This window comes from Amphiura filiformis, chromosome 15, assembly GCF_039555335.1.
Source record: "Amphiura filiformis chromosome 15, Afil_fr2py, whole genome shotgun sequence".
In the NCBI taxonomy this organism is placed as follows: Eukaryota; Metazoa; Echinodermata; class Ophiuroidea; order Amphilepidida; family Amphiuridae; genus Amphiura; species Amphiura filiformis.
Genome location: NC_092642.1, coordinates 34,035,234 through 34,060,197, shown reverse-complemented (window position 1 = coordinate 34,060,197; position 24,964 = coordinate 34,035,234). Strand labels below are relative to the sequence as shown.

At 35.1% G+C, this 24,964-nt stretch overlaps 1 protein-coding gene across 1 annotated transcript; it reads left to right on the top strand.

Moving 5' to 3' along the window:
• The first annotated feature begins 310 nt into the window (after positions 1–310).
• On the top strand, positions 311–20,001 carry LOC140170907 (acid-sensing ion channel 1A-like). The gene is made up of 11 exons (XM_072194108.1): positions 311–813; positions 2,664–2,839; positions 3,826–3,929; positions 11,233–11,396; positions 12,216–12,317; positions 15,800–15,914; positions 16,102–16,168; positions 16,593–16,650; positions 17,817–17,893; positions 18,529–18,604; positions 19,708–20,001. Exons 1-11 carry the CDS (start codon positions 355–357, stop codon positions 19,945–19,947), a joined length of 1,638 nt encoding a protein of 545 aa, XP_072050209.1. The 5' UTR covers positions 311–354; the 3' UTR covers positions 19,948–20,001.
• Positions 20,002–24,964: the final 4,963 nt, after the last annotated feature.

The following is a 24,964-nucleotide window of genomic DNA, read 5'->3' as shown; positions in this document are numbered from 1 at the left end:
TTTCAACTTGTGCATTGACAATTACAATCACTGACTGGCAGGTAATTGCATAAAACATTGGATTTGTTAAATATAGTTAAACTTAGAACAACCATCAACGCACTCAAATTGATGTTATCTCCGGAAAAGCGCTACACAAGTCATCATCTCCACAGTAGAGTACAAACTGCTGAATAATGGTTAAAAGTAAATTATATATGTGCAGATTTATCAGACACTTCTTATAATGTTTTGGTTTTGATGTATTTTACCTTGAATCGACATTGCATCTGTGTGCAACGATTTCCAACAACATTGCATCTGTGTGCAATGAGATTGCAGAAGTGATCAACTTGAATTCATCTTTACACAAATATGGTAGAAGAAAACTCGAACACCAAATCAAGACCTCTTATTGGGCAACTGGTAGAAAATCTCGGCGCACATGGTATCCCAAACATCAAAAGAGCCCAAAACGTCTACCGAAAATGTTTCTGGATTTTAGCGTTTCTTTGTGGGATGGGTCTATTCTCGTGGCATTGTTACGAAAGCGTTACGAAATTTTTAGACAAAGATGTTACCGTGAACTTGGATGTTCATTATCACCCCAAACTGCAATTTCCAGCAATCACAATATGCAATTTAAATCCTGTTAAAGGGTCGCTTTTGAAGCATTTCACTGATTTGGATAATATGCTTGGATCTGGTTGGGCACCGCCACATGGAAAATCACCATCTCCACCAACAATGCCTACACGGATGTCTCCGTCCTCGTCCACGCAACAAAATAATACTATGCCGGCTGCGGCAAGTAACACACCAAATCGAAAAAAGGTATGTTGTTTTCATTAGAACAACAAGGCATACTATGCCTAACATCAATAAAACAAGATCTAGAAATTGTCAGAATATAATTTTAAAAATATCAAGTAACGTACGTTAGTATTTACATCTAACACAAACACCCAATTGTTTAAACAACAAATTTGGTCAAGTTAAGGTTGGACTTGCTCAGTACTTTACATTGGCTATAAAAGTGCTCATATAGTATAATAAACCGCTGTCTGACTTTTATATCCTGAGACGAGCTATGGTTAGAGCTTTCCACAATTTAATACAAGTTAGTCGCAATTATCCGATAATTATTTAAGCAGACATTCAATGTTCTGACATTTTCTGATGTTTCCCACCTACCCATTTTAAATCGTTATTTACATTAAACACATTATAAACAATGGAAAATTATATATACGACGGATAATACATGAGTGCGTGAAAGTGATTTACTGCTCATATGCATGCACCGATAGTGAAGTCAAACAAGCCTTGTAAAAGCTAATGGTAATTATTGCAAATCCGTGAAATTGATGGATTACGTGTAGAATTCATCTCGCATCATGCACGTATCACATAATCACAATTGATTTTCAAATTTTCATTTCATGAAAATCAATTGATTAAGGTGGTACTACACCACCTTGATAAATTTGCGAATATTTTTGCATTTTTCTCAAAAATAATAACACACTGGTAACAAAAGTTACATAATAGGTATATTATAGGGGCAAGGAATCCAGTTACTACACTGGAATTCCAGTGACTCAAGACAAGCAGTGCGTTATTTATGATAAGAAAAGAGGTACCGCTAGAATGTACCTAATTTCTTAACATATGAACCACTTGTCTTGAATCACTGAAATTTCAGTGAAGTAATTGGATTCCTTGCCCCTATAATATACATAACATTTGTTACCAGTATGTAGATATTTTTTGAGAAAAATGCAAAATTAGTCACAAAATTTATCAGGGGGTGTAGTACCACCGTAAGCAACCGAAACTTGTATTTTGTGCTTGATGTGAAGTTCAATCAGCTTACTAAAGTTTAGTTTAATGAAAAGGGGAAAAGGAAAATAAAGAGGAAACTATTTTGTTTTCAATTATCCCTATTTTTTAGGATAATTGACATTTAATGATAAATCTATATATGTTTGCATGAAGTAAACATAATTCATCAAGTTGATGTGACATCAATTTATTAAATGAAGCGACTGGTGATAGTTTAATAGCTTGTAATGGAAATAAAAAGGTATAAAGGTATTATCAGAGATTTTAAGAAGAAGAACAAGAAGAAAAAGAAGCAAAAGAAGAAGCAGAAGAAGCAGTAGTACATGTAATTAAAGAAGAAGATGAAAAAGAAGAGGAAGAAGAAGAAGAGAGAAGAAGAAGAAAAAAAGAAGAAGAGGAGGAGGAGGAAGAGGAAAAAGATGTTTGTTGGTATCAATTTGCTTTCATATTACCCATTAATTGTGTCCGCTCCAATGCAATTATTTTACAATAATTGATTAAAGCAAACTAGTCATCACAGAAATAATTATTTGGGTGCTTTGAAGGTTGCCAGTATAGACGCATGCCGGGTAGGGCACCGGGAGGTAGCCCATATCTGATGTAGCAGCAAAGATGCATATCTACTGCGGAACAACAAAAAGTCTGGTACCTTGAGCACAGCGACAACCACTTCCGTTTGGAACAAAAGGGTTGATTAGGTATTGTTGGTCGAGACAGCTAAAAAGATCGATTTTCATTGTCGAAATCAATATATTATTGAAAAATAAAACCTTGATGTTTTGCAGAAGTTCAGTCTACAAAATCATTAAGCAAAATGTTTTCTCTTCTTTTTATTCCAGAGATATCAAGATTGGGAAAACACAGATTATCATCAGATGGATTCACGTCATTCACTTATCGATGCAACCACCGATATAATAGGCGCCATGGATTACGAGCAAAGAGTTGAAACAGGACACGACTTAAAAGATATGTTGTTGTCATGTACTTTTCAAGGATACCCCTGTACACCAAAGTAAGTTACTACGTTATGCATCCCTTAAACACAATTCTTTTTCACTTCAAAATCAAAAACTCGAGTTTCCCGTGAGGTTATATCTGCTACTGAGGTGACATCAATTGCTATGTGTACTTTCCAAGGTTATCCCTATATACCGAAAAGGTAAATCCATGTGTATATATTACATTCCAACATTGCTACGTCACAAACGTTTAATGTTGATTAATCATAATATCATACATTTTGGGAGAAGTTAATGACAGCATATTTGGAAACATTCAACAGCAGTGCAGAAGAATTTAATACATGAATAGAAAACCCACCGAAGTCCATGGGAAGTGATTTTGAGAAAAAAAACAACAACCCAAAACCCCCCAAAAAACCACCAAAACTGTATATCATTTTAATTCCTTCAGTTAGATTTACCTGGTAAATAGGGAGTTTTACATGCAAATAAGTGGGTTAAACTGTATAAGATATGACGATTAGCATTTCGGGGACTTCGTGAGGGGTCATTTTGTATGCCGGTCTTTGGTGTTTTTTAATCACATAGTAAGTGTATTCTTTACCCTTTGCTCTAAATCTTTTTTCTTGTTGCCCATTCCCCTTATTTTCTTTTTTTTACCACGTATTTCGTCATCACTGTTGCTATCACCTCAATATTTAGCAGGTCCGCCATCTTCTCCTGTTTGCGAGGACATTAAACCAGCAAGTACTGGAATTAGGTGGTTTTGGATATCATATGTTCAATAGACGTACGTAGAGGGTGGATTTGTTTTGTACTTTTATACATATGATAGGCCTATTTATAAGCAACAATTTCCTATACTTAACCCAATTCGGCCAAAGTATGGACTTGGGTGGGTTTTGTATTCAGGTATTCAATTGTAAAACTTACTGAGTCTTAAGAAGCGGGGATAATTAGGAGGTTGGTTCAACTATTGTATGATATTTCACATAATGTATTTATACTTTCAAAATATTTGTTTTTTGAAATACAGTAATTTTACCTGGTTTTACAACTACCTGTATGGAAATTGCTATACCTTCAATTTGGGGTTGGACTCGAAAATACATGAGGTTACCACCGCAGGACCTTTATTAGGTAATGTATAGTATTCATAAAGGGTGGGTGTGTATGCTTATAAGTGAGGAGTGTATGGGGTGTTATGTGCGTGGCGTGGGAGTGTTAATGCGTTTAGACGTGTGTGAAGGGGTGAGCGAACGTTTGGGTTTGTTTGTGTCTGTCAGTATGTGGATATTGCAAAATAATAATACACCAATAATTTGTATTCACAGAAATGGTAAGATATCATCTTCTTTGAACTTTCCGTTCACTAGATTATACTGATGAAACCAGGCATGTTATACAAAAGTTCATTAATCATTCTCGAGTCTCGTATTTATTCTCTTTCGGGTCACAATGAAATCCAATATGATAAAAAAATCTTTATCATGCTCACGTGCCTTACCTAAACATAAAATAAAGTTAGTTTGCGTACAATATAGAGTTAGTTTGCGTACAATATAAATAGTAACTCTTATTGGTATTGTTTTTACAACTAATAAAGAGTGCTACTTTAACCGCGGATAAATGGAGCAAATCATGCAAGCGCCATCGCCATATCTTTATGCAAAACTAAAATTCAATTTTGTCTAGTAAACATGTTTTTAGGTGAGAGGTAATACCATAATATACTGATAAAAATATGGACCATCATTATTTAAAAACGAATTCCTGATGTAATTTTAGATTATCACTCCACGTAAACTAAACAGTAAAAATGAATTTCTTTTCTACGGGTATAATCTTTAGTTGTGGCGATATTACAGGAGTAAATATCAAGATATTTTTTCAGAATCCCTTTTTTTACACAATGCGTTGAGTGCCACTAGCTGTACACGGTGGTAGTATACTATTAAGGCACAGATGATCAATTTTATTTTTGTCACCATCACATGATGTGATAAATATAGATATTTAGAAGGAGAAATTTTCCAGAAGTAATTCGAAACCCTGGGAATCTGTCTGTATAATAGACTGATGTGCAAAAGTGGTTATGTAAAAACGAATAGAGCTTTAAATTATACCAATTGCTTAAGGCTAATAAGAGTTTGCTTGGACAAATAGTGCAGCGGGGTAGCTAGGGGTTGTGTCGCCCATACATAATGCTGCCCCCAATTCTTGAAACAACTGCGTGTGTGCGCGAAAATTTGCACAAATAGGCATATAGCCTACCACTAATTAATTTTGATTATAATGAAGTTGAGTCAAATGATTCTGTTCTGAACTGCGCGCGTAGCTCGCGAAAATGTGGAGGAGCGCAGAATCGATGCTGAATTGGTCAATTTGGCGCCCCCTGAGGGTGGAGCCCAGGGCATGTGCCCAACCTGCCCCCTCGCTACGCCACTGAAATAGCGTAGAACACAAAATCGCTTATATAGTTTAAACTTGACATGCACAAGATTGTGCGTGGTGACTCTGCGTATTACTAGTATATATGGTCAATTCCAGCGAAAGCGGGACAAAAATCTCTCTATGTTAACTTTCCACTTTAAAATGTCATTAATAAAGGAAATCACTTTATTGATGGAGCATATCATGTCACGTCCAATGTGCTCTCTTTGTGCATATAGGCCTTTACTAGCAAGTCATACCAGAGGACAAGTTATGATGGCTTAAATGAATTGGCGTTACCCACGAATTCAAAGATAAAGCACCATATATGTCATTGAATGTCATTCAATCAAAATGAAATTATTACCGTTAGAAAGACGTTTGCATGATCTCTCATCATATGTAAAACGATTGAATTCCACCAAAGTGTGTGGACTCTAGAGGCCATTAAGTCAATTTGGCTAATAATTTTGTTACCCGCGTATCAAAAATAAAATGATCGTTCTGAAAAATGTTAAGTGAATATGCCGTAAATGACTATATCATGAAACGAAGTTTCGTTCTATAATTCTGAGGTCCAAGTGATTATTTTATGCAAATACGTTTTACCCATAAAATTCCATAAAATCAAATTTGACGTTACCCACGTATCAACTGTTACCCACGAGTCCATCAAATATAATTGCCATAACTTAAATTAACATTTAATGACTTTGGACACTGAATTTAGTTTGACAAGCGCATAAAATTAAAAGTCGTAAAAATACGTTCACCGCTTTAAAAAATAATCTACGACGGTTTAAACTTTTGTTACCCACGAATCCCGAATAGATGCTAACCTTGAAAAACAAGGAGATTGTTTATTTTAAGTTTAAATCAGCACATATCCAAGCCATGGGTATGCTATAATTTTTACAGTACTTGCAGTTTATGCACCTAAGAAACGCAAACCCCAAACGGTACTATAGTACTTATAGCTTTACCCACGAATTCGGCGTTACCCACGAATCCAAGGATTTACTCGTAAATTATATGTTTCTTATGCATCTTAACATTTTGAAAACCTGCGAAATAGGTTCCAAAACAGTCCTGTTTAATAGCGTCCTCTTGAAGGTATACTGAAGCTGTATCATGAAGTTTTGATTGATTATCCTAAATTACCATTTTTTGGGTAAATGCAATTGGTTAGAGAAACGGGAATCATTGAAACACAATGGAGGAATAACCGCATGATGGTTTCCAGCCTTCTGTAATATTTTCTATTTTGCCGATTACCAATACATACCTTCAAATATGTGTTACCCACGAACATTTTGGTTACCCACGAATCCCTACTTAAATTATAGTTAACAATGTATTGATAGTGTTTTAGTTCATAGGAACTGTCAAACACGAGTTAATAGAATATTGCTGCATGAAAATATGGAATGATTTTACTAAAATAACAATATAAAACTGTTTGCTCTGTCTATCTGAATTTGGCAACTTCATTATTCTCAAAATTTTTATACCCAAAATGCCATAATGATCCATTCTAAATATTCCATGTAGTCTGTATTTTGATTAAAATTCAGTTTAGTGCCATTGCAGCCTGAATTATTGACATACGGAAAAGTATTTTTTATTTTTATTTTAAAAAATTAATAGGAATTGCTATTTTCCAGACGCTGTTACCCACGAATCCATCCGAGATCCTCATCCTGCGACGAGATACAAAATCTAACTTTATATTTATATGAAGCATTTATTCTAATCTTTCGAAATAATACAGTAATGTTAAATGACAGCCACTTTGGAAAGAGTTCGAGGAATTGACACAATCTTAACTGTAGACCTGGTTCTTTATTAAAATTTGTAATAACCAAAATATTTCTTTGTAGATATATGTAATAAAATTCTATTTTACGTTCAAAGTCTTCACCGATTTCTAGTGTATATGAGTCACACATAAAATATTGAAAGATATTAAAGAAAGTGAAATTTTATGGCGTACAACAAGTGAAAAAGGCTTGAATTCGTGGGTAACATGCATATGCGCATTTAACACTTTATTTGGTCTAGCAAGAAAAGTTATTTTTCAATCCGATGGCACTTCCACCTGATGATTCACTAGATATGATCGTCTCATTTGATAAGTCTAGAATTGAAAAGGAAAACATTTTCAAAATGGCCCCAGAGAGAATTTTGTCCCACTTTGGCTGGAATTGACCATATATACTTTGTTTATATATTATATGTGACATCGAGCAAGTTCTAGACACAAAGCTTTGTTTTAGCAAAGAAATTAATAAATTTGCTTTTGTATGTACGCACATCAAATATAGCAACATAGTGAAAGATGCTTGGTGTTCGGGTGTAGGGGTGTGTGTGTTTATATGTTATAGTCCGGCTGCAAACACCATATTTTTGGGTTAGATGGTTTTGCCAGTTAAAGTTTGTTTTTTTGCTGGTTATTGATCTTTGAGTGGTGTAGAAAAAGATTCCATGGGATGTAAAATCGTCACCCTTGGGCAATCCGAGATATTCAAGATGGCCGCCACGTATCTCTGAAATAACATTCAAATGGTGTTTTAGTGACAAAAGGTATCATATCAAATAACTATAGTGTTTTGGGCAGTTAAAGTTTGTTATTTGCTGATAAATGATCTTTGAGTGGTGTGGAATAAGATTCTAAGTGGTGTGAAATTATCACCCTTGGGCAAGACGAGATATTCAAGATGGCCGCCACATATCTCTGAAATAGCATTCTAATGGTGTTTTATTGACAAAGGGTATCATACCAAATGTTGTTCTGTGCAGTTAAAGTTTATTTTGTTGCTTATAAATGATCTTTGAGTGGTGTAGAATAAGATTCTAAGGGGTGTTAAATTGTCACACTTGGGCAATCTGAGATATTCAGAATGACCGATTCGTTACTCTGAAATAGCATACAAATGGTGTTTTAGTGACAAATGGTATCATCCCAAATAATTATTGTTTTGGGCAGTTAAAGTTAGTTTTTTTGCTGATAAATGATCTTTGAGTGGCGTAGGATAAGATTCTAAGGGGTGTGAAATTGTCACCCTTGGGCAATCCGAGATATTCAAAATGGCCGATTCTTAACTCTGAAATAGCATTCAAAGGGTATTTTAGTGACAAATGGTATCATACCAAATAATTATAGTGTTTTGGGCAGTTAAAGTTAGTTTTTTTGCTGATAAATGATCTTTGAGTGGTGTAGGATAAGACTCTAAGGGGTGTGAAATTGTCACCCTTGGGCAATCCGAGATATTCAAAATGGCCGATTCTTAACTCTGAAATAGCATTCAAAGGGTATTTTAGTGACAAATGGTATCATACCAAATAATTATAGTATTTTGGGCAGTTAAAGTTGGTTTCTTTGCTGATAAATGATCTTTGAGTGGCGTAGGATAGGATTCTAAGGGGTGTAAAATTGTCACCCTTGGGCAATCCGAGATATTCAAGATGGCCGCCACGTATCTCTGAAATAGCATTCAAATGGTGTTTTATTGACAAAGGGTATCATACTAAATACTGTTTTGAGCAGTTAAGAATAATTTTTTTGCTGATGAGAAATAATCTTCTGAGTGGTGTAGAATAAGATTCTAAGGGGTGTAAAATTGTCACCCTTGGGCAATCCGAGATATTCAAAATGGCCGATTCGTAACTCTGAAATAGCATTTAAATGGTGTTTTAGTGACAAATGGTAGCATACCAAATAATTATAGTGTTTTGGGCAGTCAAAGTTAGTTTTTTTACTGATAAATGATCTTTGAGTGGTGTATGATCAGATTCTAAGGAGTGTGAAATTGTCACCCTTGGGTAATCCGAGATATTCAAAATAGCCGACACGTAACTCTTAAATAACATTGAATGTTTTTTGTAACAAAACAAATAATTGTAGCATATTTAGTGCGCATTAATTGTAGTGTGGGCCCAATATGTAATATATGCACGTAGATTATGAATTGACACGCTTCAGTGATCCCAAATTGCCATGATGGCTTCCCGTGAGTTGTGTAATGTATGCTCATAATAGGTAACTGTCTTTTCTTAACATATTGAATGGTTTGCATAACATATCATACGCATACGTTTCTTGTTATTTAATTTAATCATTCTTAACCATTTGCATAAAGTTTTACCTGTCTTTCAGACCATTTTAGCAATAGAATACACCAATGGATGTTATGCCAAAATTTGAGTATCTGATAGCAAAATGCGCGATCGTGGTGATAGCTAGGCAAATGAAATCAGAGAACGTTTAGAAATCTCTGTGAGTGATCTTCACGCGATGGGAATTAGGCATCACATAGATCCTGTGCCTTAAGGAAGAACAGAATGATTGTGTTTTCAATTCAGTGAGTGTTCCAGGTTAAAGAAGAAATAAAACAAGCAAAGAAACTGTATTGTTTTACTGTTTTTAGTGACAAAAGCAATACACGCTGTGATGTTGCAGCATCTGAAGAAGATGCAACTGATGGATTTCCTAAAACATGCTGTAGATGTCCTATCTGGTGATAAGAGTCGCATTTGGAAACCTGCTGAATTGTATCAGGAATGCTGCACACATTTGGAAATCACATTAACTCGCGCTGATCGTAGGTGACTCAATGAAGAACTCCAAACAACTTTGCCGAATAGCTTCTAGTTCTTTCATTACAAAGTTATTCTAGTATTATCGTATTCCGTTGCAACTTTAATGCACGTGAAAGGTGAAGTTATAATAAAACTGTTATAGGAAGTAGCATCCAAAGAGTAGCCAAACAGGTAGTACGTGAGTGTAAATACATACGCATTGTAAAGTCACACTACAATATCCCTATCGATGAGGATTTGGCTGCATAATCAGTATCTGACATGCTACAATTTCCTCGCCGAAGTTACAGAAGTCCTTGTCAGCTTTACTGATAGGCAACAAAGTCCTGTGCAAAAGCAAGCAATGGATCTTCAAGTGGCATTGGGTGTCTTACCCAGAGATTCAAAGGCGATTATAAACCATCTGTTCGACTACCGGGTTACATGTTGCTATAATCATGATAATGATCGATCCTACACTTCAAGAATTTCGGCTTCAGTTGCAGGCGCTGTTGATATTAGTCGTCAAAGAATTGAAGGCGCTCAGCTCAGGAAGGATTGGTACAAGTTGGGCAGATAATTTCGATACAGATATCAGTTCAGATATCACTAAATGGAAAGCTGTTAACCCCGAGCTGTCACTCCATACACTCCCTGTAAAAAGTCTTCCAAAATGTGTTATTTCATTTCGGTGGTGGCCATCTTGGAATTTTTATGCGATTGTAAAGAAGTAAAATGTCAAACTGGATCTGCTTAATTCTAGGGTTTACATTAATTATTGTAAGAAACAAAATCTGGCAAAATAACTTTACCTTGAAACTAATGGTTTTTGCTTATGACGTTTAACAGCGGCCATTTTGAATTGCGAGAGTGTCATGTTTAAAACTGTATATAGTTTATATTTAAAGCATCCAAAAGGAAAATAATTTACACAAAATACTTTAAGTTATCATTTATTATGGTACCGCTAGTGAATAACCGAGCTAAATTTTATTATCTATAGCGGCCATCTTGAATATTTCTAATTGCCCAAGGGTTACCATTTTACATCCCCAAAAATCTTATTTTGTACCACTGAAAGAGTAATAATCAGCAAAGAAAACTACTTTAACTGGCAAAACCATCTAACCTTGCTCTGCCACCGGACTATTAGGGCCAGGGGTGGGTTAGGTGATGGATAGATGTGTTGGATGTGTGGTGTGGGTGTCTGTGCATTGTAGGAGTGTGGGATGTGTATATGGGGTGTGTTGTGGTGGTGGTGGTGGTGGGGGGGGGGTGGGTGGGGTATGTGTGGATGGGGTGAGTGTGGCGAAGACGCGTAACGTAGATACGGGGGTGTGCCAGTTCATCGCGTGTGAGTGGCCTATGTTCGCACTGTAACGTACCTATAGCAAAAATACATTAATCTTACGTCTATTTGAATTTTAATCAGGTTTAACAATGTCACTATACATTGAACAAGATGAGTACATTCCCGACATTCAACAAGGAGCAGGCATACGAGTAGAAATACACTCTCAAAAATCGATGTCATTTCCTGAAGATAAGGGTCTGAATGTGGCGCCTGGTACAGAGGCTTTCATTAGCGTAAGAAAGGTAAAGCGAAATAATGCATTTTGTCTAAATCAGTTAAGGGCTCAGATAGCGACGATTTCATGTATTTTTGTGGAACCTGAGAGCACACCAGAAATATCGAATTGCATTTTGAATACGAGGAATGTCCTTCTGATATCAAATAATTTTGATATTTTTTTTTAATTCGCAACATTTTATGGCAAATGATTAAAAATTGTTATTTTTGAAATTAACAATCCGCGAAGTAAATTATATAAATCTAATGATATATACTTAAAAGTGTATGTAGCTGGGATGGATGAAAATTATATGAAAATTTTGCTCTTTGGATTGAAGATATAGATTTTCCCCCCAAAACACCAAAAAAGTAGGTCTTTTTGGAAAAAAATGTATATCTTCAGTATGAACATGATGAAAGGTCAAAGTTTTCAATATCGTCGGCTTTTCATCCCAGCTACATACACTTTAAGTACATGTCATTAGATTGATAAAGTTTACTTCGAGGACTGTTAAATATCACAAATTTAAATTTTTATTAATTTGCCAATATGCAAATATTCGAACCAATATAAAGATGAACATGCAAATAAATATGTGATTTCAGTATCATTGCTTATTTAGAACTATATGTGAACAAGTCTTCTCTGTGGATTATAACATTATTAACCTGGGTTGTACTCCAGAGAACATAATACCCAGTATCCCATTATGTTAACCATATAAATTATGATCATAATATTTAAGCGAAGCTTCATTCATTTTCTACGCCGAGCCTTTACTTATTCTTTAGTATATTTTAGACTTTATTTTATTTTTTTAATACTTTCGTTTATTTTACAGACATTTATAGATCGAAAGGGTAAACCTTTCACAAATTGTACGACGGAGACTAACAGTACAATCTTTTCTGAATATTTTCCGCATGTTAAATATTCGAAATTGGTAAGTAAAAATATTTTCTCTATCTCGTTTAAAGAGTTGTTTCGCAAATAGATTTGGAAACTTTACACCTTGGTTTGAGTCAGTTAGAATATGATATATGTAAGGTATCGAAATGCACAAGGAATTTGACATCTATAATTTTCTTCGAGTGCTTATTTTGTCAAGATATTGTCTTGTACAGTCATTTAATTCGACACCCTAAACGTGAAAACAACTTATCGATATTCCGACTTCTCAGCAAACACAAAAACGTTTTAAATAAGTTATATTTTGGCTTTTGGTTTAGGTAAAAACGTTTTAATAACATTAAAATGTCGGGTTATATAAAGGTCATGATAACGTTTTAAAACGTTTTGTATGAAAACACACAACAATATTTTTAAATGTTTTCAAAAAATGTTATTGTAAACTATTTTTGCAAACATTTTTTGCCAAATATTATGTCAATACTTAAATAATTATGTAAAAATATTTGAACCCAGCAAACACAGAAATGTTCTTAAAATGTTTTTTTCAAAACCTTTTAATAGGCATATCACCTCAAAAATAAGCGCAGCAGAAACACGTTATTTAATGTTTCTACATGAATGAGCTTTATTAAAGCATCATAAGTCAAAAAACGAAATTGAAATCGGTCAATGCATTGTGATGTAGTGTCAAATTTAAGATGCTCGTAAATGGAATTAAAACCTGTCACAAATGGCTATAATGACAAAATTGGCACATTTCGAGATCTTGAAGGTTTATTTGGACGCTTGCTTGAAAAAGCAGCGTTAATTTAAGTATCACAGGTTAAATGCCTATCTTTCCTAACTTCGTTTAAGAAAACAAAATTAAAAAATCTATCATTGAATAATTATAATAAATTAACCAAATATACTATTTTAGCAAATTCAGCCAATCTGCAGACAAATTAAAGGTGAAAAAATGACTAAGTTCATCTAATTAATATGCAAAATTGATGCAAATAGAAAACCGTACATGATATCAGGGTGCGGATTTTTTGCACACATATGTATACAAAGTTATTTCAATTGATACCAAAAAATACACAAAAAGTAATTAACTATGCAAATTAGCTAATTACAGGTAATTATGTATTCTTGATATTTTTATGTAAATTAGGCATGAGCAATTTTGTTTTTTAAAAATATTTTTCAATTTTTAATGAAAGCCTATTCATTCACCATGAATGTTTCAAGTATGAACCTGTTATGATGTTGAATAAAGAAACTGCAGTTAATTACTTAAATATAATACAAAACATACAAAGTTTGACATTTTGACGATGTCTGGAATATAATTTTCATTTTTTTTTTCTGTAAACATGGTATGTGTCACCATTGCTCAAAGCCAAAACCGAAAAGTAAAAATAAAAGTTCATTTGCAATGAGACTTTAAATTAACATTTTGTTATCTGGATTAACATGGGAGGACAAATAGTAAAAGGAACAGCCATTTCACTATACCGCGTATACAAAAATAGTATGGCCTTGGCCTTGGACACACACAATGGCTTAGAGCTATTGTAGATAGGGTAATTACTCCCTAAAACATATCTTTGATAATATTTTGTTTCAACTAGTTTTCCTCAAGTGTTTCATTCGTTATCGACGGAAATAATTTACATGCTAAGAAAGATTAGTATTTCAGCTAAATGGTGGTAGGTCCCTTTATTTCAATAGGCCTATATTTACTGATTTATGAGCGATCTTCAAAAATCCATAAAAACAGGCAGTAGCTCTTAAACAAAACAATTTTTAATTTTTGAGGACCCGATGGTAGCCTCGGAAAGGCTAAATGGTGGTAAAGGTCCCTTTATGTCAATAGGCCTATATTTACTGATTTATGAGCGATCTTCAAAAATCCATAAAAACAGGCAGTAGCTCTTAAACAAAACAATTTTTAATTTTTGAGGACCCGATGGTAGCCTCGGAAAGGCTTCACACACCATAATTATATTAAATATTCAAACAATTTGGATAAATGAAGCATGTGAGGAAATTCATTTATCGACATGGATGTTTTCTAAAATTGGCCAACTTTGAAGCGCGCGCTTTTCAATTCACTGTTATGCTTACATGCACAGTGTAGCAGAATCATTGTGCAGCCACTGTGACATACATACTTTTAATAACATTAAATGTCGAGTTATATAAAATTCATGAAAACGTTTTTAAAACGTTATTGAAAATATTTTGGGCAAACAGTCGGCTGCGCAGCAGGCGACTACAAGCTTTCTCCAACTAATGCGATCTTGGGCAAGCGAAACAATTTTGTTTTTGGCTGCAGCATCCCTTCAGTATCTCTCAGGAGGTGCTGGACATACTGTAAGTACAGTGTGCGCGGCCCGCCCGGTTTCCTCTTCCCATGTGGTGGAATATAAAGCGCATATTCTTTCACAGGCTCCCCATCTTCAAGACGCAGTATATGGCCGCAAAATATTTTTTCAACCCCAAAATAACATTTTGTTTAGAATGTTTTGTATCAAGTTTTCAAGAATGTTTTTGGAACGTTATTAAAACGTTTTTATAACCCGACATTTAAACGTTTTCTGTAAAACATTTTTGTTTGCTGAGCAGTAGATTATCAAAAATGTTTTTAAGGTTATGAAAACGTTTTATGACAACCTTTTATAACCTTTTGCGAATGATGTCGAAAACGTTTTGTGTTTGCTGGGTTAGGATACACACACCTGCCACATTAACGCATAGTCCTTGTTTGTTTAAAAGCACCCCGGATAGTCTGTGGCTAGCCTAAGAGCAAATTTGAATATGCGCAAAGAATAATTAAAAAGTGATGCGTAGATATCTCAAAATCAAAACCATATTGGATAGATTTACCAAAGAATAGTTTGTAAAGTATTATACTTATATTTAGTAATTGGGAATCAGGAACATTTTAACAAATCTACGTTTTTACCTACCGGTATTACAACTCGTGAATTATATTAGAGAGAGTACCTAATCTACTAAACCTTCAACGTTTATGAACTCTAACCCTCATGCAATATGGCGCCTATTGTCTAAACCTAGGATACACACACTTGTTCAGTCACCCATCCCATTTTTCAAAATCCCTGATAGAATATGTAAGTCGTGATTAAAAAACCCGACCCTGCTTCTGAATTGGACTAGAAGCAGCGTGGCTCAGCGGTTAAGATCTTTGGTGCGAGGGGTCGTCGGTTCAATTCCCGGTGGAGGCAAATATAAAAAATGTAGGCACCCGCTCTATTCTTTACTGCATCCAGATTGAGAGGCAGGTGCAGTGAATGATAAAGATATCACAGACAGTTCCGATCAGGGTAACACCTGGTTGTCTGTACACTTTTCACTGGACATCTTGGGAGAGAATGAACAACATTAAATGCTTGACCCAGGTTAAATAAGAACTCCCAAAGCAATAGATTTATTGTATAAAAAAATCACAAAAACGGTATGAAAGAAAAATTATCATGATTGTCACCTATTCTATCCCAACAGATGTGTGAAAAAGACTGCTTCTACAGGGCCGTTCTTTTTGTATGTAATTGTTCGGACGTGCGATATCGATATGACGATTCACAAATTGCATGTAACTCAACCAATCCTAAAGACGGTATGTAAAACCAATTGCTATTAAACGATATACATGGTGTATCAAAATAAAGTTAACAGTTTAAAAATGCCACCAGTATGAGTTATTTGGTCAAAATGCTCTAGTTATTGGCTGAATCAACATCACAACTGTAAAATCACTGCTAGAACTATGAACTTCACAATGTATTAATTATTTGCTTTTGTAGTGGGATGTATACGAATGTTAGAATCGCGTGCGGCTGATATACCGTGTGGGTGTACTTTTGCATGCCAGTAAGTATTTCTTCAAAATTGTGTTTGTTTATAGTTTGTTTAAGGGTAGCTCCGTATTGATATTCGCTTGAGATCTGATTGGACCAGGCTAAAGAAAATTAAGCCCGATATGTGCACTCTTTGGAGTCTGGGCCGGTCTGCTACGGAAAACGTTGCAGAAGCGAAAATTCAAGTGCAACTTTTGAATCTGTACATTCAATCTCTTTGCGTATCATAACTTGATGTCTGCATTATTGCCGTCGCTTATATCTCAAATTAAAGAAACCACCTTTGCGCACATTTATATGGTCACCTTAATAGTTGATATTTATCCCTACCTTTCCTGTAAGGTATAATTCATAAACTGCTACCTGCTTTATTGTGCTTACTGTAGATCATTTACGATAAATAAACAATAAATTGTTTTTTGTTCTTGTTCTTTCAGAGAAGATATATTCAAGTACGTTGTCAGCTATTCACTTTGGCCAAACGATAAGCACAAAGTAAGAATATCTTGACAAAATAATATAAAATGATAAACAAACTTTGATAGTCAGGGAATCAATAAATGTAAATCAATCTAAACTAATCACATACAGTCATGCAGTTTGATCAGTTACTTTAACATAAATCTTTTGCCATGACGTGTGCCAGTTGTCAGGAAATGTTACATAATTAACAAGTGTGGGTAAATGAAATGCAAGAGAGCTGGAAGATTAAGCCATCGTACCAATGTGCAGAAAGCCATCTGTATAACCTTTAACTCCTGTAAAGTGTGCTGAGGCTTGTGGTTCAACATCTAGGTGTTGTGCCTGTGCGTCGTGCATTATAAATCACTGGGCTTTTTCTTTGAGTGCAAGATGTCCCCGGTTCAATTCCCAGTGCGTGCAAATATCTAACGTATTATCCGCTCTCTAAATTACTGCATTTGAAATGTGTGGTACGTGCAGTGAATGACAAAGACCTTGCAGCCAGTTCCGGTTAGTGTAACGCCTGACTGTCTGTACACCTTAGGTCATGGGAGAAAAATCAAGGTTAAAATAAGAAATAAATATAATTTAAAAACCTCAGTAGGCTATTTTTATGATAGTAAGAAGTAAACTGATTCTGATACAGTATAGTACGTTGTGATCTTGATTAAAGCCATATTATAACATTTGCTGAGGAGGACGCCCTCAGTGAATTTTTAAAATTCATTTTGTACACGACTATATTGTACTTTATTAAACCAAACGGAAAATACTCTGCAAAAATCAAGACTCTAGGTGCTGTAGTTTTGTCAAAATCCGAGATTTTGAATAAAACGATGGAACCGGCGTTTTATTATTACGATGGAATCATTAGTCGAACGCATACACGATGTTCATAACACACAGTACGTACACGGCGTGCGGGACAGTGATCTACACAACAAAGGGTCGTACCATAACATGATCGAAGGAGTGGTACGCATTGGCGACATATGCGCTGGTAGGAAATTCCAATTTTCTTTGCTTTGCCGTAGTTGTTCGGCTCAAAAATAAAAGGAGATATATCTGACAGTAAAAACTAACATTTTATGGCAAAGAAATGCTAATCTATTTTGTATGAAAATGTTATAAATATGGCTTTAAATTTAATGGTGCTGTATAAAAATTATAAAAGGTTAATACATGTTCATTTTTTGCAGCCCGTTGTTCAAAATGGAATTAGGGAAATGTCAGATCATCTGAAAAAAAGTGTTGAGAATGACACAAGCTTTGTAGAGTAAGTATGGTCTTTTTAAAGTTAGCAATTTTAAACTGTTGCGATTCGGTAGTTCGCAGCATCTTGCGAATGGTAGTGAGTTTGGGCAAAAATTGCATTGATCATTTCATAGCGAGTGTGTAGAAGAATTAAAATATCACGGATATACTTTTGTAGGTCTTGTTGTTCTTGAGTTAGGTTGTAAAGAGGGCTGAAACAACAACACTTTTGTAAAAGGTACATAACTCATTAACAACAATAAATCAAGCAAGATTTGAAAGTACATGATTTGTAGAATGAACTTTTGCAAAACATCAATAGTATATTGATTAAGATAATGAAAATCGATATTTTGGCTGCTTCGACCAACAATACCGCGTCTACTCTTAAAATGCTCGTACTTGTTTTCAGTTGTATAATATGCTCATTATGCCTGTAATTTTATCGGATATAAAATCAATTTTCTAAACCGTAAATCGTATATTAGGATCACAAGGAAAGTCATTGGCAATATCTCGTGACATGATTTCAAGACAGCGTGACCTATTGAAATCGCTAGGCAAAAAGCGTATTATACAACCGAAGCAATATATAAAGTTATGAAGTAGGATAACATCCTGAAATTCTTAATTTTTTGTTCAATTTTTTATTTTTAGAAAAAATGTAGTGAAGATTAATGTGTACTACGATGAGTTAACCTACGACTTCATATATCACACAGAAACATATGGGGTAAGATATTTAACACTGTTTTTTTTATCAGCAGTAATATTTATCTATTATCTATAAAATGTAAAGTGTCAAGCTGAATTATTCTACTCTCAATCGCCTGCTGACAAGTGACTGATTTTTTACACCAAAAACGCTGCACCTCATTGGACATCATTCAACCGCTCGTTGATAGGCAACAATAAGTGCAATTTCAAATCGATTCAAAATGATTTTTTTTATATAAAATTCCAAATAATCTCACAAAATCAACTATACCTCTAAAAATAGTTTTTTTAAATTTAATCCGGGAATTTTATTCAGCATTTGGATACTGTTGCCAATTAGAGCAGAAGAACACTGTCAAGCTTATATAGAGAGATTATATTGTCTTTAAATTCTTTTTTTAAATGTTGACAAGTACCTAAACCGTACCGTATTATGATATTGTGCTATTCCAGTTGAAATCCATGCACACCCTATGGAAGACATGCCCTTAAGGTGGTACTACACCCCTGGCCAATTTTGTGCCTATTTTTGCATTTTTCTCAAAAATTATAGCGCATTGGTGACAAGTAAGATATGTATATTATAGGGGCAAGCATTACAATTACTGCACTGGAAATTTTATTTCAGCACAGACAACAGTTGTGGAGTTACAGTCAAAAATTGAGGGAAAACCAATATTTGATCAAATTGAGGGAAAACCAATATTTGATCAATAAATCAATAACTACTTGTCTTGAGTCACTGAAATTCCAGTGTAGTAACTGGATTCCTTGCCCCTATAATATACATAACTATATATATATATAATAATAATATACATACATTTTGTTACCAGTGTGTTATTTATTAGTTTTTGAGAAAAATGCAAAAATAGTCACAAATTTATCAAGGAGTGTAGTACCACCTTAATCTTTCCACACAGAGAATTTCAAATGAAATCACCCATTTAGGCAACTCCATCTAACATTCACACTCCCCGTGTGAAAGATTAAACTTATGTCTTCCATACTTTGTGTGTTGATTTCAAATGGAATAGCACACTGCATGAAAATAGATAAATAGAAATTGCCTCCCTAGAGTTGCCATGGTAATGAATTATTGTTGGTGTTTTTTTCCAGAAATATGATTTACTAAGTGATCTTGGTGGCAACGTTGGATTATGGATTGGCATATCCGTTCTTACCATAGTGGAAATTCTGGAATTATTTTACGACGTCATTATGTTATGTTGTGTAAAGGTGAAATCTGCTGGGGAAAGACCGGCGACGGACAAGAAGAATAACTCTGATGTAGAGCTGGTGGATAATAATGCGGGGAAAGTGTACCCGGAATCATCTGCAGCGGCACAAAAGTACTAGAACATTTTTCTCGAACCAATTCAATATCTTGAATATAACATCTGAATTAAGGGGCGCACCATTTGATTTCCAGGGGGGGGGGGGCATGGGATTTTTTTTGAAAAAGAAAAACTTCGCCCACTAGTGAGACAAAAACAAATTTGCCTCACTAAAATTCTGCCTTAACCAAACTCCCATGCCCCCCTGAGAATCTAATGGTGCGTCCCTAATATACAGCGCGCAAAAGAATTATGGTACCAGTTATGTTCACTCCTGTATATCATAAACAAAGAAAGACAAACATTGAAACCAGCAGCCAATAACTGTATCTTTTAGCTCTGACCTCACTCGTTGAAATCGTTGTAGAAGTAAAGACACGATGATCCAAAATTCCAAATAAGATGCAAATTCAAATGTTTGAATTTGCTCCATTGCATGCCCAATTGATTTGTACACAAAGCTTTCTGGAACAAGAAAACTAGCGCCATGCCTTGCATCGATGAAGCACATTATAACTAGCGTCGTGCTTTTATTGATTAGAACATAAAAGTGCAACCTTCTTTAGACGATTCACAACCAATTCCAACAAATGAGGTCTTAAATCAGAGCTAAAGAGTAGGATATATTGGCTGTTTGTTTTAATTTTGTCTTATATGTCTTTGTTTAGGATAAACAGGAGTGAGTGTATACTGGTACCTTAATTATTTTGTGCACTGTACATATTGGATTTCTTTGACAAGTCCATTCAATTTGCCACCCACTCTTATTGAACGTAAGATTGGTAAAAGAACTGAGCATTCGAGGGATGAAAATAGAACATTCTTATAACACATTCCTGCCGTTGATGGGGTGAACATTGGTATCACGTATATAAATAACAAAAGCGAAGTCAAGAATGGTATCACGTGATTTACAATTCGGTGATTCCATTCTTCACCTCGTTTTCGTTATTTTATAGTACGTGATATGTCTGATATCGATATGATGGCCTCATCAACTGCAGGAACGAGCCAATTTTAAGAAGATTATAAACAGCGCATTATACTTGCTAATATCAATACGCTGGCAAAGTGACGTAATACATCGGATTAACTACCATAGCGATAGATGAAAACAATTTTGAATATTTCGCGCTACACTACAAGCAGGTTGCACTCATCACCTGTGTATGTCTGCAATCATAGATTGAATACAATACCGGTCTTTTCAAAGATACTAATCTTACAGGTGCGAGTGATCAGCATGATATGGTAGTTAATCCGATTATTACATAACTTCGCCAGCGTATGCAGTCACAGAAATGAGCCCAGCGCATTTATATTTCTTGTGGTACACACTGCGAAATTAGTATTACAACACAAATACGTAAACGAGCATGCGCACGGTACACAAATGTACGATATCACGTGATGTAGCTATAGCCAATCGGCACTATTGAATGGCACCAATTCATGACGCGTTGTGAACTTCAAGTTCGTCTCTCTAGTGCTGCCTATTTTTTCTTGCCGCAGTTAGGTTTTCCTTCGCAGCAATGAATATACGACCTTTCTCATTTTCTGCTCCAGTTTGTGCTACTTTTTTACATGAACCTGAACTGTTTTGTATGAAAACCACGATCACCCTTCATTATCATTCTCGGGAGTCATAATAGTGTGCAAATCTTATCATTGTCATTGGAGCTCATAGCAGTTTGAAACTGCCTGGCTTTGAATGTCCTATTCGCCCTTTGCACGGATCCGCCATCTTGCTACCAAAACGAGGTTCTCCCTGCAAACGTATGTGCAAAATGTGTTTTCTGTTTCCTGCGCTTTTCTTTGCTATTTAAAGCATGCGTTTGGACAGGCGTACGTACACACAGCACGCACTGACTTTATGGGTTGAGCTTCGTTTTGAGGTTCCCGTACGATCGGCGAATAGCTTCACGTTAGTGATTTTCTTTTTTCGTGCAACGAAGTTGCTGCTTTTCCCCAAATGTCCATTTTCACGTGAATACGATTAGTCCTGTCTATAGTTGTCTTATGCGAACAGAACATTAACATAATGCGATTAATTGATCATCAATGGTTTTGATTTTCTCTATAAGGCCGAGTAAAAAATAAAACATATTTCTCGTCCCCTCCCGCTTCCTTTCTTTGAAAGCGGTTGAACTTTTAAAGACAGATGTCTGGGAAATTGAGATGCTTTCTATAGCGTTCCTACAAGAAACACTTTTGAAAGGTTCTGTGATCATTAGAGAGGGTTTACCTACCACAACAATAAAATAAAAAAGGTCTCCTCTTTTTTCAAGTATTATTCTATACTCATACACAGGACTATGGACATTTACACTTAGTTCTTGATAAAGCCCTTTTTTTTTTTTTTTTATAAACGCGGACGAGAAACACGTTTTTATTTTTACTCGGCCAAATGCAAGCTGATATGGATGAGCATTCCCAACAAAACAAATTTACAAAGAATTGTAATTTAAACGCGAACTATTATATAAATCGTTTTGGTAATTCGGCTAACTATAATTAGTGCCTTATATAACATTGCCCATGAACAAATTAGCTATACAGCTATATATATTTACTATGCAACCATAAATATTTTTAAAGTTTACAAAATTATATTAATTGAAACAATTGTTTGACTGTTCGTTAAAGTACAATATTTTTCGCTTGCATTTTTACTTATCACAAACGCTTGTGTATAAACTGTGCATTCTCTTTTACAAAAATATGACCAATGTGCTGAAGACAAGCTTTATTATTTACTGAACGTGCATTTGATATATTTATTGGTACATTTTATTGTTTAAAGTAATAATAAGAAATTATATTTATACCATTATTATTCAATATAAAACTCTAGTATCATTGTTCAGCGCGTTGAGGCCTGGCATAATGCGCTATATAAATTGCTTTATTTATTTATTTTATTTTATTTAAAACTTCAGCAAACATGCATTATTTATAAAAAACAGTTGTTGACTCCTAATTTGTGTATGTGTGTTTTCTGCACTACGTGCAAACTTCTTATCTAAAAATTCTATAATAATTTAAACCGGGCCGGAGTGAAGCATTACCTAGCAGTGTTTGCACTCGAATATTGAGACGAATAAAGCTGACACACAAGAGGAATGGCATGGGTACTGTAAAGGAGATCCCAAGGCTTGATATAAGGGATGTCATGTCCGCCCCATGTGCATGATTTTTATCGGGAAGTAGAAACGGCAAACTTTTGTTTTGATATAATGCAATTATTGGTTTCCTTTCCTCATTTGCTATAGATGAGTTGACTTCTGACGTCAGTGCCTGGCAGTATGCGCACGCATCATTACAATTTCAATTGTTTTTTGCCTGGCAGTATGCGCGCGCATAATATTTTGTTCAGGGCTCGTGTTTTTAAAACTCCCGCCACATCACAGTAAGGCTATTGAATAGTATAGTGGTTCCATGGGGTTCACTCAAGCATATCGATATACCAGTCCCTTGTCTTTGTTGATAAACATTGAGGTCACCTCATCAATAAAGATCAGTGTATTAATTTTAAGAAGATTTGAAGTAGGCCCCTACGTTACTGTTATTTGGTTAAATGTCTAAAACTGGAAAAAATATGGCTCATCCCATCCCACTCGCCTTAACAATGTTATTATTATTCTACTAATTCGCCGTTGAAGTGATGATGTAACAGGATTAACTACCATAGCAATAGATGAATTAGTATAAACGAGTATATCGCCCTGTACTACAAACAGGTTGCACTCATCACCTGTGTATTGTTGCAATCATAGATTGAATACAATATACTTCAATGTATATTCAAAGATACTGATCTTACAGGTGCGAGTAATCTACCTGATATGAATATTCTATAGAATTACGATCCCTGTTCTTTGACATCTATGGTTCAATGTGAACGTTGAAGTGCAGGGCGATATATTCACAAAAATTATTTATCTATTGTTATTCACTGTCGAAGTTATGTGATAATCGGATTAACTAACAGTATTGACATTTTTGTTCGGCAAAATGTATATTTAGTTTCACGTTTACTTCTTTTAGCGTTCACTCCCATCGTTCCTCATCTGGTCTTTCCTTCCCCAAATATCTTTCTTGCTTTACTCATAGATCTGTGATTTACTGCTTATACTAATATTTATCTGCATATGTTTAGCTAATTTGCTGCAGCTAAAATATTTGCTACGGTGTTTTCAGTTCGTATGCCATAGTGCTATACTTGATTGAACTTCAAATTACACCAGCATAGTGTATAAGTAGAGCTACAGTGTAGGCACTATAAAGTGGATAGAATAGCTAATTGCAGTGGAATTTTTGTTCATCGGTGTACCGGACTGGGGTTTTTTGCCTTCAACATGCAAAGTAAGAGTCATTACCTTGGACCTTTTGCATGCTATTTCACTTGTCGCCAATTGCAAATGTCAGGATTCACAAACGATGTGCCGCCGGCGGTTTCCTGTGGTAGGAAAATATGACGGGGTACGGACTTAATTTAGTTTGCAATATCTGTAGGTTAAATTCAGGCTTCATCCCCATGGTGCATTTAGATTACGGTAAATGAACCATGAGAGAATTTCGTCCTTCGCAGGGGACGTGAAGCTGTTGGTTCCGTGTGCAGAAGAGCCGTACATATACATGAAATTCTCAGTCAGTTTCGAGAAGAGTAAGGTGTTAACCCCTGACTAGCTTAGCTTTCCCGGTGGTCCAATTGATCTTAATGCAATGGAAATAAGCTTCATGAAGCTTTCGTGGGCCAGGGTTGCAACCCAAACAAATCAAATAAAAAAGAAGTATCATTATATTGACACACTAAACAAACAGTGCCATGTGTTCCTGTGCAATAATCGTATTGCGCGGGCTTTGGCTGTAGAACAATGTAATGTGTATTTTGGGCTAATTATTCAAACAACTGCTCGCTGTGCATCGTATTGTCATCCTGACAATTCTTGGAAAATTATGTCAGAACATATTGCACTAGAAAATTAATTTGCATGTACGCATATATTTTACATATAATTCAACAGGCAAACAAAATT

Bases quoted from the DNA above. Each gene is read 5' to 3' on its own strand.
- LOC140170907 (XM_072194108.1), top strand. From the start codon at position 355: ATGGTAGAAGAAAACTCGAACACCAAATCAAGACCTCTTATTGGGCAA. The intron at 2,840-3,825 runs GTAAGTTACTAC...TTTGAAATACAG, and splicing joins GGATACCCCTGTACACCAAA to TAATTTTACCTGGTTTTACA. The intron at 12,318-15,799 runs GTAAGTAAAAAT...CTATCCCAACAG, and splicing joins ATGTTAAATATTCGAAATTG to ATGTGTGAAAAAGACTGCTT.